This window comes from Meles meles, chromosome 1 (assembly GCF_922984935.1).
Source record: "Meles meles chromosome 1, mMelMel3.1 paternal haplotype, whole genome shotgun sequence".
Lineage (NCBI taxonomy): Eukaryota > Metazoa > Chordata > Mammalia > Carnivora > Mustelidae > Meles > Meles meles.
In genome coordinates, this window is record NC_060066.1 from 120236361 (window position 1) to 120249735 (window position 13375).

The 13375-nt window shown below is 45.9% G+C and overlaps 1 protein-coding gene across 1 annotated transcript; it reads left to right on the forward strand.

The window, feature by feature from the left end:
• Positions 1 to 16: 16 nt before the first annotated feature.
• On the forward strand, positions 17 to 7739 carry WDR77 (WD repeat domain 77). Its single transcript, XM_046008796.1, has 10 exons — positions 17 to 295; positions 548 to 733; positions 1727 to 1868; positions 2155 to 2204; positions 4655 to 4725; positions 4858 to 4912; positions 5391 to 5462; positions 6013 to 6121; positions 6658 to 6726; positions 7374 to 7739. Exons 1-10 carry the CDS (start codon positions 181 to 183, stop codon positions 7531 to 7533), a joined length of 1029 nt encoding a protein of 342 aa, XP_045864752.1. The 5' UTR covers positions 17 to 180; the 3' UTR covers positions 7534 to 7739.
• The last annotated feature ends 5636 nt before the right edge of the window (positions 7740 to 13375 follow it).

Consider the following 13375-nt stretch of genomic DNA (forward strand, 5'->3'; position numbering starts at 1 on the left):
TTTGCCAGAAGGCCGCTGCCGATCGCGGAATGGAACCGTAGAAGCAATTCTCGCGAGATGTAGAGTGGCTGGAGCCTGTGGAGAGGGGCGGAGGCCCAGAGGGGCACCACGTGGGGCTGCGGGTGTCGTATCTCCCGCGGGTGTCCAGTTTGGGTCTAGGTTGGAGCTGGAACCGTGGAGATGCGGAAGGAAACCCCGCCCCCTCTAGTGCCCCCGGCGGTCCGCGAGTGGAACCTTCCCCCTAATGCGCCCGCTTGTATGGAACGGCAGTTGGAGGCTGCGCGGTATCGGTCCGGTGAGCCGAGATCCCGGGCCTGGGGGCTCCCTCACCCTGGCTTGGGTTGCCCTTTCCCGGGACTGGCCTTTCCAGACCGCCCCCGCCCCGCATGCCTTCCCGACCCCTGCCTCGCGTCTCTTAATTCAGTCCCTACCCTTGCCCCGGATTCCTGAGCTCAGATCCAGACTCGGCCCGCATGCAGGTCTGTGCGGTCACCATGGAGACGAAACCTTTCTCTCCTCCCGCGCTGACAGCTTGTATTTCCTTTAGATGGGGCGCTCCTGCTCGGGGCCTCCAGCCTGAGTGGCCGCTGCTGGGCTGGCTCCCTCTGGCTGTTCAAGGACCCTTGTGCCGCCCCCAACGAAGGCTTCTGCTCCGCTGGAGTCCAGACGGAGGCCGGAGTGGCTGACCTCACTTGGGTTGGGGACAGAGGTATCCTAGTGGCTTCCGATTCAGGTGAGTCACTTTCTCTACAACCCCACAGGTGGAATGGATGATGGGGTACAGATCGAACCGGGTTCAATCTTTAATTTCCCATACTCAATTCTTGGGGGAGCTTGAGGGTGTTGGCCCGAAGGAGAGCTCTTGTGTAGCGGCAAAATAACGTTCCCGAGATTCCAAATTGCCTCATGGGAATTTCTAACAAAATTAGGAAGTGAATTGGAACCATTTTTCTTCCCTATAACCTTCCCAGTATCACCCCCTTAACCCAGACCAAGGATGATCTTGATCTTAAAGAGATGCTGTGCTCTTTCCATTTCCTCCCATTTTCTTCTTTTTAAATGTCTTCGTTCTGCTTTGCCTGTTCTGAAAGTCAGGTTCAGCAATGGAGTCTTTGGAGTTAAAAAAAAAAAAAATCAGTATTTGGTTATTGGCAGGCATTGCATGGAAGGATAAGTGGGACGTTAAAGACTGAACCTCTCTGACCGTTGAACTTGAGCACTGCCTACTTAGGACAACTTTTGGAGGGTTCTCTGTACTTAACCTGTCACTGTGCAAGACATTCAGTTATCCACAACATTTCTAAAGAAGCTACAGAGCATTTATTCAAATTGTTCAACAAATACTAATGTCCAAGCAATTGGAAAGATTTAACCACACCAGACTGTATGCTACACAGATTGTTGAGACTTTATCCTTGTCTCTTGGGACTTATTTTCCAAAAGAAGCCAGATAATGGATTTTGCCAGCCATTCCATCTTTCTCTGTCTTCTTAGAAGCTTTCCCTGCTTAATTGTCTGGACTGTTATTAAGAAAACAGTAATGCCTGCGTAAAGCCAGATGGCTTGGAAATAAGCTAAATCCTCTAGTAATAATGGGTTTTGCTTTTATAGAAATAGGTTACTTTGTTAGTTTAGTGACAGTGGACTCACTTGAATCCTAGAAGTGACTTAGTGTATTAGTGTAATCCACACTCATTTTCCTCAACTTTCTCCCCACTCCCAACAGGTGCTGTTGAATTGTGGGAGCTGGATGAGAACGAGACACTCATTGTCAGCAAGTTCTGCAAGTATGAGCATGATGACATTGTGTCTACAGTCAGTGTCCTGAGCTCTGGCACACAAGCTGTCAGCGGTAGCAAAGACTTCTGGTGGGTGCTTATGCTCATTGCTTCTGCATCTTTGACCTCTTTTGGTCTTTACTCTCCTGTTAGCCTCACTGAGTAATGATTTGGGTGTGCTGTAAGAACACGATTATCTAATTATGACATATCTACAACATTTCTAGAGATACAACAATCCATTGTGAATAGGGCTTAGAAGCCCAGTAGGCAGTGACATCGGTCATGTCAGTTAAAGGAAGTTCTTGTTTGAACATGTGTTTTTATGTAGATATTCCAGGTCAAAATTAAGAATCTCTTCCCTTTTGCTTCTTAGCATCAAGGTTTGGGACCTTGCCCAGCAGATGGTACTGAGTTCATACCGGGGTAAGTGCACGTTCTTTTTAGTCCTGGCCTTAGCTGTTTTGTTTTTTTCTCCCCTTGGGCTCTTTGAACTTTAGATATCAGGGAAAACAGTTCCTTGCCCTTTTGCCTGATAGTTTTCTTCCAAAACTACAGTCAGGCCCCAATATCTATCTGTTGCCTTTTCGATTTCCCTATTTCTGGTAATGGCTTCACCATCTTCTTGGCCACATGAGACTCCAGCTCTCAGTCCTTTTCTGCCCTTGCTGCTTCCTCATGATCAGTGGGTCCCTGAGTTCTTTGGAGTCTTTTTCCACTTGGTCAGTGATTTCCCTTTCCATTTCTGATGTTCCCTTTTGCTTTCAGGTTTTACTTCCCACAGATGGTGGCACTTACCTCCTCTCTCCATCTGCAGTCCTTCATCTTTTGTGGTTTGTGTGGCTTGTGGGTTAATATCCCATTTTCTTGTCATGGCATTCAAGCCCTTCTGTCACTCCCCCTTCAAACATACTGCTCTAATTGAACCGCATCACGGGAGGTCCTTGACATTGTCCAAGAATAAACCCTGAGACTTGTGAATCTTGAATATTCACCTCCATAAAATTTCTATTTTTCCGGCGAGAGCTATCACTTTCTATTAATGTTACTTCTTTTTCTTTTACTCAATTTCATTAATAGTGGTAGCCACTGACTTTATTCGGGGAGCCATTCTTCATGAAGATACCTCGAGCATTAATGTGTGTGTGGCCAAGAGGTGTAGCTGTTGGATGATCACCTGGTTCCCTCACTGCCTAACTAAATGCCATTCCCTGCCAATTCTAACTGCAAAGTATATGGTTCACATATGTGCCAAAGCAAAAATCACAAACTCCTAAAGATATTGGACCTTCAGGGTCACAAGTAGGCACAGAGGCAGAGAGAGGGGGAAGCAGGCTCCTCGCTGAGCAGAGAGCCCGATGCCGGGCTTGATCCCAGGACCCTGAGATCATGACCTGAGCTGAAGGCAGAGGTTTAACCCACTGAGCCACCCAGGTGCCCCTCCATTCGTCTTTTTTCATTAATTCTTCGTAGTTCTGTCTTATTCCCCACACTGAATTGCAGATCCCTTGAGGGCAGAGGAACCACTTATTCTATCTTTTGTATTCCTCCCCACCACCACCATGGTGCTTATCTCTGGCTTTGCTTTCAAGTGAGCAATCAATTCCTTTTCATTGTGTGACTTTCCGTGGATGCTAGGGCTTAGGAAAGAACTGTGAGAGGTGGTTTGATTACATCTCCTGTCAGGCAGAGCCATATTCAGAGTATCTCAGGTAGTCTGGCTAAATAAATAGTATGTGGTTTCCACAGCCTGTAATAACAAATAACAGTGATCTTCAAAGTTTTTTTACCATGTAGGCCTCCTGAAAAATTTTCAAAAAACTGCCCTCTCACCTATTTTTTAATTGGCATCTAATTTAAATTTAAATAGTTGCAAGGGAGGTACTTTCTGGCCATATCGTTATTGTGCACTGGATTAGCAGATTAAGCCCCTTCAATCTCTGCAAAATGTCTACCAAGTAACCTAACTGGCTAAAAACCAACCTGCATTGTTAGGCCAGCTGGCCGAGTTAGACCTAACTTTAGATTAAACCTAATTTAATTAAATTTCTAATTTCTAATTAAATTAAATTAATAAAATTAATTAATTAAATTAAATTTCTAATTTCTAATTAAAACCTAACTTTTAATTAGAAAAAGTCTCACTTCATTTTTAAGTTCAGTTCAGCCTGTCAGATGTGTCCTTACGACAACCATTTGCCATGGTTTTCAAAATTTTCATTGATAGAAACAGAGATAAGTCCCAGAATCACTCTAGCGTTTGTGGTAGGATGAAGTAAGGCCTGCCTCTGCACTGAATTTAACCTGGATGCTCTTTTTTTGCTCTCTGGCTCTTAGGGAAAAGCCTCTCTGGTTTAATACCTTAAGTTTTTGACACCTGGGCATTGTACCAGGGCGCGATGTGGGGTGGGTGAGAGGTGTGTGTCCTTTCTACAACTGGGAGAAGGGGGATGTGAAAATGGAGGCAGGAAAGGGGCACTGGTAGACCCTGGCAGCTTCTCAGTCAATTTCCGCAAACGTTTCAGTGTGCAGACCTCCTTTGAAAGTGTCTATGTTATCTGGAGGTGTGTGGTTACTATTGTATGAGAATTGCTATTCTGGGATGTAAATTCCTTCACTCTTCTTGCTTAGCCCCTAATTTTTCTTTCCTTTTCTTTACTAATTCATTTTCTTCCCCAAGCCTTTGTAGGTTTTAGAACTCCATCAACATCATCTCTTAGGTTTTGTCTAATCCACAATCTCTCACAAAAATTTGTTTAAATTGCATCGTGAGATAAGGCCCTTTTCTCACACCTCCCTGGGTAGTATCTGGGCTGTGCGGTAGTAATGCCTCCAGCTTCTGCTCTGTCATACCTCCCTTCCTCTCTCCTTCACAGCTCACTCCGGACAGGTCACTTGTGTCACGGCCTCCCCCCACAAGGATTCCATGTTTCTTTCATGCAGTGAGGTGAGATACAGCCTTCCCTTCCCTCCCTACTTCCTGACCACACTTGAACCCTCTGGCCACAAGTCTAGTGTGAAGACTTGGCCAGCAGCTGCTTTTTGGGTTATGAAGCTCTTTTTCTGTTCTTCCTTCTAGGACAACAGAATTTTACTCTGGGATACCCGCTGTCCTAAGCCAGCATCACAGATGGGTGAGTCTGAGAGCCAGTGGTGGGAGGGTGGTCCTAGGAACCCACCTGGAAGAGGCTTCCTTGGCCAGAGACAGAGGCAAAGTCACCAGATGCTCAGTCAGTGTGACATATGGGACATAATCACTTCTTTCCCCACTGAAGCTCTGTTGATTGCATTTTGTGCAGTGGGTACCAAGAGGAAGGGTTGGTTTGTGGGTGACTGATTGACTTAACATTTCTGGGATGGGTGGGTAAAGGGGCCAGAATTGTTGCCGTCATGCTTTATGCCTGAAACCTGCGTGTGACTCGTGTCCAGAAAGGGCAGGGGGCCAAAGGATAAATGAGGGTGTGAGGGTCAAGGGCGGGGACACAACTGCCTTAGCAGGGTTTGGGAAGGTGAATAAAGGTGTTTCTGGGATTTGGAGTGACTTTGTAGGAGAAGCTCCTTCACAGAGCTGGGCTCTGAGTCTCGTTTCAGATCCCTCTTCTCTCATTGCAGGCTGTACTGCCTCTGGCTACCTTCCTACCTCCCTGGCTTGGCATCCTCAGCAGAGTGAAGTCTTTGTCTTTGGTAAGGCAGCCTGTCCCATAGCACTTGACTCTGGGAAGGGGGAGGATGAGAGCACGCTGACCCCATAATGCATGAGGCCCTAGCTGCTCAGTCTCAGCAGCATGCTTGGGCATTATGTGAATTATACCAGCGGGAAGGGTGGGATGATGCAAGAGTGGGTTTAGTTTGGCTTGGGAAAACATGATGACTTTTTAGATTTGATTCCTGATTGTGTCCTCCAGCTCCTGTATTCTGGGCATGGCCAGAAGTCAGTGGACCACAAAACAAGTGGATTGCCAAATAGGGCATTCTGTTGGAGGGTAGGAATAACTCCCGTGCTCTCATAGCTTCCAGGCTGTACATGTGATGACATAGTGGTTAAAATAATAACTACCTTGTTCATTAATTTTCACAATCACCAGTGACTAATTACGCTATTTGACAAAAGAAGAAACTGATGCTCAGAGTGGTTAGCTCATGTAAGGTTGAGGAGCTAGCATTCAGATCCAGGTCTGGCTGACTCTGGGGCCCATGTTCTTATCCACTGTGATGGGCTTCCTCTTTTCTCTAGGTGATGAGAGTGGGACCGTCTCCCTTGTGGACTCCAAGAGTGCAAGGTGTGCCCTCAGCTCAGCTGTGCACTCCCAGTGTGTCACTGGGCTGGTATTCTCCCCACACAGGTACTGTTCTTTGTCCCCAGGGGCCTGATGGGTATGATTGGGACAGTGCTGGGGCATGCTTATGTTTGCAGAGCATCAGTTGATTAGGTCATTTCTTAAAGCAGATGGTGCTCTGGCTGAGGTTTCAGAAGCTGATGATCTCTGAAGACCATAGTCCTTTTTTGGGTAGTTTGGTTTCTGCCTGCACAGGGCTAAAATAAGATCCTCTTCCTGCTCAACACTCAGAATGATTAATATTGTGTGCTTCTGAGACTGTGTAGTTGGGAAAGTTTCTGGGTTCTTGCTAAAGCTGCGGGGAGGACCAGGTGGGGTAGTTGGCCGCCAGGATGATTATCCACCCTGGCTTATTCCATTTCCCTCCTCTTTCCCTGGAACTTGTAATGTGGACTCGAGTGGTAGCCAGACCTTAACCCAGGGTGGGGATTGGGCCACCTCCTCCGGGTCACTTTTGGGTGGGAGGTGGGGGCTGGACCAGGCAGGATTCATCTTGGGACCATGGCTTTACCGATCATAACCCTCCCCCCTTGCTCTCCTAGCACCCCCTTCCTGGCCTCTGTCAGTGAGGACTGCTCACTCACCGTGCTGGACTCAGGCCTTTCTGAGGTGTAAGTGTGAAGTGGGATCCTGTGGTCAGGAATCGGGGAGAAGAGCTGTGGGTGGCTGGGTCCTTTCTGTCTTCATCAAAGTGCACGGTCTCACTCAAGGGGACCGGGTGGTGGGAGTGGGGGGACACTGACTGTCTCCGTGTTCCTGGGGCTGACTGACAGCCAGCTCTGTCCCTGGTAAGGAGGGGTGTGGTGGTAGGTGGGATTTCTAAGTCTGGTGATCTAGCCATCTCCAGAAAGGGACTACTCATCGATTCTTGGCCAAGTGCAGAAAGGGACCACCCTTTTCACATAAAGAACACATACGTATATGCGACGTGCTGTGGGGTGAAAGGCAGCAAACCCAGTACCGGAATTAATACTTCCTTCTCACCAAGAGAGCCATGATTTGCTCTCTGATCCTGGCCCGTATTTCTCCCCTTGCTTTAGCCACCATTTCTTTATGGAATGAGGGCACTGGATTGAATGATTGATGAAGTCCTCTGTGGATAACTACATTGCTGTCATGGTGACAAGGCCACACATATGGTGAAGTTTGTGTCACACATCCAGAAAGGGGCTCTGGTTGTGTTGGATTCTCTCTTCTCCAAGTCTGCTTTTTCCTCTTGTCTCTCATCATGCCCAAACTTTCCTTTTTTCTCTTCTAGGTTTAGAAGCCGAGCCCACAGAGACTTTGTGAGAGATGCTACTTGGTCCCCGCTCAATCACTCCCTCCTTACCACAGTGGGCTGGGACCATCAGGTCCTCCACCACATCCTGCCTACAGAGCCTCTCCCAGCCCTTGGACCTAAGAGTGTTGCCGAGTAGAGTGGATTTAAGACAAAAAGCAAATCCCCGCTGAGTATCCACCCCATCTGCCCCTGCCCTTTCTGTCTGTGATACCACTCAGGAGCCTTATACAGTATGTTGGTACAGCAGATCTGGGCAATTAATAGGCTTTGTCTCTCACCCTGAGGGAAGCTGGATGCTGGGATCTTGTAGTCATAGGGAAGAAAAGCTTTCTTAAAATTGGATATGTATGTGTGTCTGAGTCTGTGTGTAGATACATAGTTTTTGGTGGTGGGAGGGATTTAAAAAAAAAACAACCCATCTTACCCAAGCCCTCCCCCCAGCAAAAAAAAAAAAAAAAGGTTCACAAAAGGGTTTTATGCTTCCTATGTAGCTGTGCATGAAGAATTGGCCATGACTGGATGAGGTGTGGGATGTGAACATCCCTGGATTCTTGGAAGCAGCTTATATACTACTCATGGAGATAGGAGCAACTTTATTTTTTATAGAACTTAATCTCCTTTCTTAACGGCAGTGCTTCCATTCACAAAAATCCCATCCAGCTCACCTCAAGGAAAAGCAAAGACACTCCTTGTAGTTTGGCATATCTCTTTGCCATTAAACTGAGTCAAAAGTCCATTTTCTGGCTGAATAAAATTTTAACGGTGCCTGTATAAAGCACCCCCCCCCAACTCTCCATCCCATGGAATTATATATGTGAAAGATGAGTGTTTTCCTGTCATAGATCCCATGGAAAAAGGTTGGGGGGTGGTGGAGAGCATAAAGGCATTTCAGTTAAGTTAAAAACTGACATAGACTTGCAGAGAAATGTCTACCATGTTTCTCACTGGAAAACAGCTTGGGGCCTGACCTCTCCTGGCTTTTAGACCCTTTTCTCTGGATATAGGAAGTCTGAATGCTGTTTCTGGGGACTCTGAAGATTTTAAAGTACAGCATCAGAGAATCAGAAATACTAGTTGGTGAAATAAAAAGCTGAGGCTTTGTTGGCCTATCTTTTGAAGCGTGTATTATGTGTAGTTAGACACACCTCACTTGTGGAAGTCATCTGGGTCTCAGTCAGAGCCCAGTATTTGTGTGTGTGCTTCCCTAGCCCCTTAGAGTAGCTACTTGGGACTTAAATATTGGGTTGCCTGGGTTGGTGAACTAGTTAAATGCCAGAAATCATGGCCAATTACTGATTATGAAACTAAATAACAATCCATTATGTGCTTTGGTGCTTTGCAAATTTAGCTCAGCTAAAATCACCTGAAACGGCCAGTTTGAAGGGGAATATGGACAAAATATTTGTAAGTAAAACTTCCAGGCTTCACCCTTGCCACATGTGAGGTCCTTCATCACAATTACCCTGAGTAAAAATACTGGAATTTGTAGTCATGTGATTACTGGGTTTGGGGTAAGATGGGAAGAAAGGCTTCACTGCTCCTGACCATAACTTCTTGGAAGGTAATAGGGCGGGTGGGTGGGTGGAAACACTTAAGTTCTTCCCAGAAATAAACTTCACAAAAAGTTGTGATGGCTTAGAGAAAGGAGGGGTGAGGTGGTAGGAACTAAATTTGCCTAGCCCTTTTCCTCCTGAACTCAGGAATGGTGGAAAGGAAAGCAGTGGAGATGAGAACCCAAGGAAATGTCTGTTTCAAGGGGGTTAAAATGACAGCAAAGAAGGAAACCCTAGTTTTTGAAAAACCACATTATCTTACTGTAAAAGAAAGTTGGTTTGGATTCATGTCTGTGTGGATGAGAGTAATCACATCTATTAATGATTGCCACCAAGACATTTGCAAATCTGATCAAAATCACCAGCCCAGGTAGGAATGACTGTCCCAGTTTGGGTTGAATATCTGTGTTACAGTGAGCAAAAAAGGTGGTTTAAAATAGAAAGTGACTCCCCAATGAGAAATGCGATAATGTGGTTCAGTAAGTCCTGGACAACGGGAGTTTCAGTAGTGTGAGAATGGACTCGACCGGTGATGGGTGGGAATGGGCTCATTTTACTTGGCTTAAACCTACAGGTATTTATATTGCATTTAATTTCACTGGTTCAGAGGTCTAATGCTGGAGTCAAACCATTTCCCCATCTTCATTGTTCTTATTCTGAAACCCATCATCCTGACCCACTGTTGTCCACTGCTGACCTGCAGTCACTGCAGTTACAGGCTCACCTTTTGGGTGGCACCCCGAGCCAAATGCTGAGGGAAGCTCGGTGTGCTTTTAGGTGGCACCAGACACTACTCTTGATTCCCACGGTGTCTCCTGCTCCACAGGACAGCAGGAGGTCAGTTCTAGCCATATAAACATTACTTGCTGATTCTCCATCCCATGAGAGCAGCAAATTCATCCCAATAGTACTATCTTTATTAATTTATTAAAATATTCTGAATTGTCTCAGTTTTTAAACAGTGTCTATGAAATCAGGGATGTGGGGAAAATACACATTTTTTAATGTGCGTTAATATGTTTAAAATCCTTACACAGAACCAAAAATCTTCTCATATCACACATTGGAAAACACTGCTCTAGCTCACCTTTTTTTTTTTTTTTTTTTTTTAAAGTAAACCTACCACACGTGGGGCTCAGATTCACAACCCTGAGGTCAAGAGTTGCACACTCTACCAACTGAGCCAGCCAGGCAACACTGTACCATTCATTTTAAAGATGTAAAATAGTAAAGATCTTTCAAGTTTGCACCAATCTAGTCAATGCTCTTTGGGCCCTTAGAGTCAACCAACTGATTTTATTCAAGTCATGCTTGTCCAGTTTATCCACATGAGTATCACAAAAGATTTGGCCAAATGCTCTGTTAAAAGCAAGGTGTTTCAGCTCCACGATCTTGCTTTCATCTAGTTGAGTGTTGCAAAATACGGGAGGCGATGCACTGCTGTAGGTGTTTTTCCCATAAGCCAACTAGAAGATATAAGTAAATGTCGTCTTCGTGAGAACTGGCTAAGCACTAGGGAGGAGTATTTTCAAATATCCGGGTGGGTGTGTAAAATATATAACAATGGTGGTATTTTTTGAGAACACACAGAGTGACATGGTGCAGTGGCTTTGAACATAGCCCTCATTCAGTATTTACTATTCATCATCTGCTCTACACATGGAGTTACAGTTGCCATCCTTGGCGTGGTCATTGCTGAATGAAGCAGAGGTCACTCCTGGGCGTCCATTGTTTCACTGCAGTGTTCTTTTCATCCTCAGTCATAAGGCATGGGACTGTTAGGTCTGAGATCCAGCCTTACCCACTGCAGCAGAACAGGATCCTGGAGGACTGACCCAAGTACAGATGAAGATGATCCAGACTGGCAGGCAAATTTAGCTCTGTCCAGGAGACAGCATTCAGAACTAGGGCTTCTGGCAGGAGTCAGGATGGAAGGGCACAAACCTAGTGAGAAATCTAAGTGATATGGAATCTGGGGGACAGAAGGGGCCTGAGGGGAGGCTTAGAAGTAAAGAGAGGCAGGCATTCACTTCAAGGGGGGTCTTGAAAGATAACCAGCAAGGGCCCCAGGTGCCTCGCAAGACTGAGTCAGCACCCAGGCCTGGGGAACAACTGTAGTGACTATAGTTTACAGCAGAATAGGAAGCGAATACACAGACCTCTTAACAAGAATTAGGAGATCAGGCTAGGAATTGGGAAGGAAGAGCATGGTCATCAGTGTTAGAAACCACACCAGCGGTAAGGTAACCAGTGGTTCAAGTTGTTGCCTGGCCTGATCCAGTGTTGCTCTCGGGAAGCTTAATTATCTCCTGATTCAGGTCACTCTCAGTCCAGGGAATGGAGTGTGGCATTGAGCATGCAGGTGGCCCCAGTGACGGTGCAGGGTAAGAACTGGATCTCAAGTGTGTTTAGCAACAAAACTCATGTTTTCCCCATTACCCCTATCCAAGAGAGATGGGAGAGACAAATACTTCTTTAAGAGGGAGACCTACACTAGCTTTTGGGGGTGTGATCAGTCTGTTCACTAGACTAGAAGCTCCGTGAGAGCAGAAACTGTGTCAGGCTCACCATTGTACCCAAAGTGCCTAGCAGGGCCTGGCACATGTTCAATGAATATTTGCTGAATATTTAAAGGGAGACAAGGATGGATGAACAAATGGAGACACAGTCTCTTTAAGGTGGGTTATTCCATCAGGCTTGCCTAGAGTTTTACGGAAATACCCTTTGCCTAAACATTCTATACCATTTAAGGTTTTTGTTCCATGATATCCAAGCAATCTTCTGATTCGAGATTTAAGATTCTGATTTCTTGGGGTGCCTGCGTGGCTTAGTGGTTTAAGCCTCTGCCTTCGGCTCAGGTCATGATCTCAGGGTCCTGGGATCGAGCCCCGCATCGGGCTCTCTGCTCAGTGGGGAGCCTGTTTCTCCCTCTCACTCTGGCCTGCCTCTCTGCCTACTTGTGACCTCTCTCTCTATCAAATAAATAAATACAATATTAAAAAAAAAAAAAAGACCCTTTTCTCCACCAAGCCAATCTCTTAAAAAAAAAAAAAAAGATTCCGATTTCTTCATACTGGCTGGGATTCAAATTCAATGACTAGTATTTGTATTTCCCTGTGTCATTTTTTAAAAAGATTTTATTTATTTGACAGAGATTACAAGTAGACAGAGAAGCAGGCAAAGAGAGGAAAGGAAGCAGGCCCCTGTGTCATTTATTATATTGACATCTGGCTAGTACCTCAGTGACATGTGACCAGGTGAACTATTGGTTTCTGAGAAGATGGGTATCCAATCTGGTCCTCCACGATTGAGCTTCAGACCCTGACATATGGGACCCACTCATGATCTGAGATCCTCTGTAGCAGGAAGAGAAGACTGATATATCATAAAAGCATCTGGCTACAGATCTATATTGTTTATCTCTCATATTGTTGTTGTATTTTTAAACATTGTTTCTCAGGTATCCAGAATTATATTCCTCATGTCCCTAAGTTCTCAGCACTGGCTTGTATACTGGATCAAACGTTGTTCACTCACACAAAGATTCAGATTTTTGTCTTTTTTTTTTTTAAGATTTTATTTATTTATTTGACAGAGACCACAAGGAGGCAGAGAGGCAGGCAGAGAGAGAGAGGAGGAAGCAGGCTCCCTGCTGAGCAGAGAGCCTGATGCGGGACTCGATCCCAGGACCCTGGGATCGTGACCTGAGCCGAAGGCAGAGGCTTTAACCCACTGAGACACCCAGGCGCCCCTCAGATTTTTGTCTTTTCTTAAGGAACTGAGAGGTCGGGATGCCTGGGTAACTCAGTAAAATGTCTGCCTTGGGCTCAGGTCATGATCCCAGAGTCCTGGGATCAAGTCCCACATTGGGTTTCTCGGTCATCGGTCATCGGGGAGCCTCCTTCTCCCTCTGCCTGCCACTCCCCCTGCTTGTGTGCGCATGCACTCTCTCTCTCTCTCTCTCTCTCTGTCTCTCTGACAAAAGGAAGGAAGGAAGGAGGAAAGAAATTGGGGGATCTTCCAACATGGGATCTATTTCACTACATGGCCACCATTAGTGGCTACCTGGAGTGCTGTCCCTGTTCATACCAATCTCTGTTGTCTCCTGACCAAGGGGCTTTATGTTATTTCGTGGGTATCATTTGGCTTGAACTCTTGTTGTTCTAATAAAGAGGAGAGGGCTATTATATTGTGTCCACTTCACCCATTTTTGTCACCTGCCTGGCGGGTGTCAGCGTGTGAGTTTGAGAACCTCACTCTGGGTGGGGGGGGCAACTCCTTCAGCATCCTTAGTGACAGCTACCATTCACTGAGCCCTTATTGCATGCAAAGTCCTGAACTAACAATTTTTCATACATTATCTTTTTAATTCCTATAAAACCTTATGAGGTGAGTATGGGCTACTACTTCCATCTTACAAGTGTG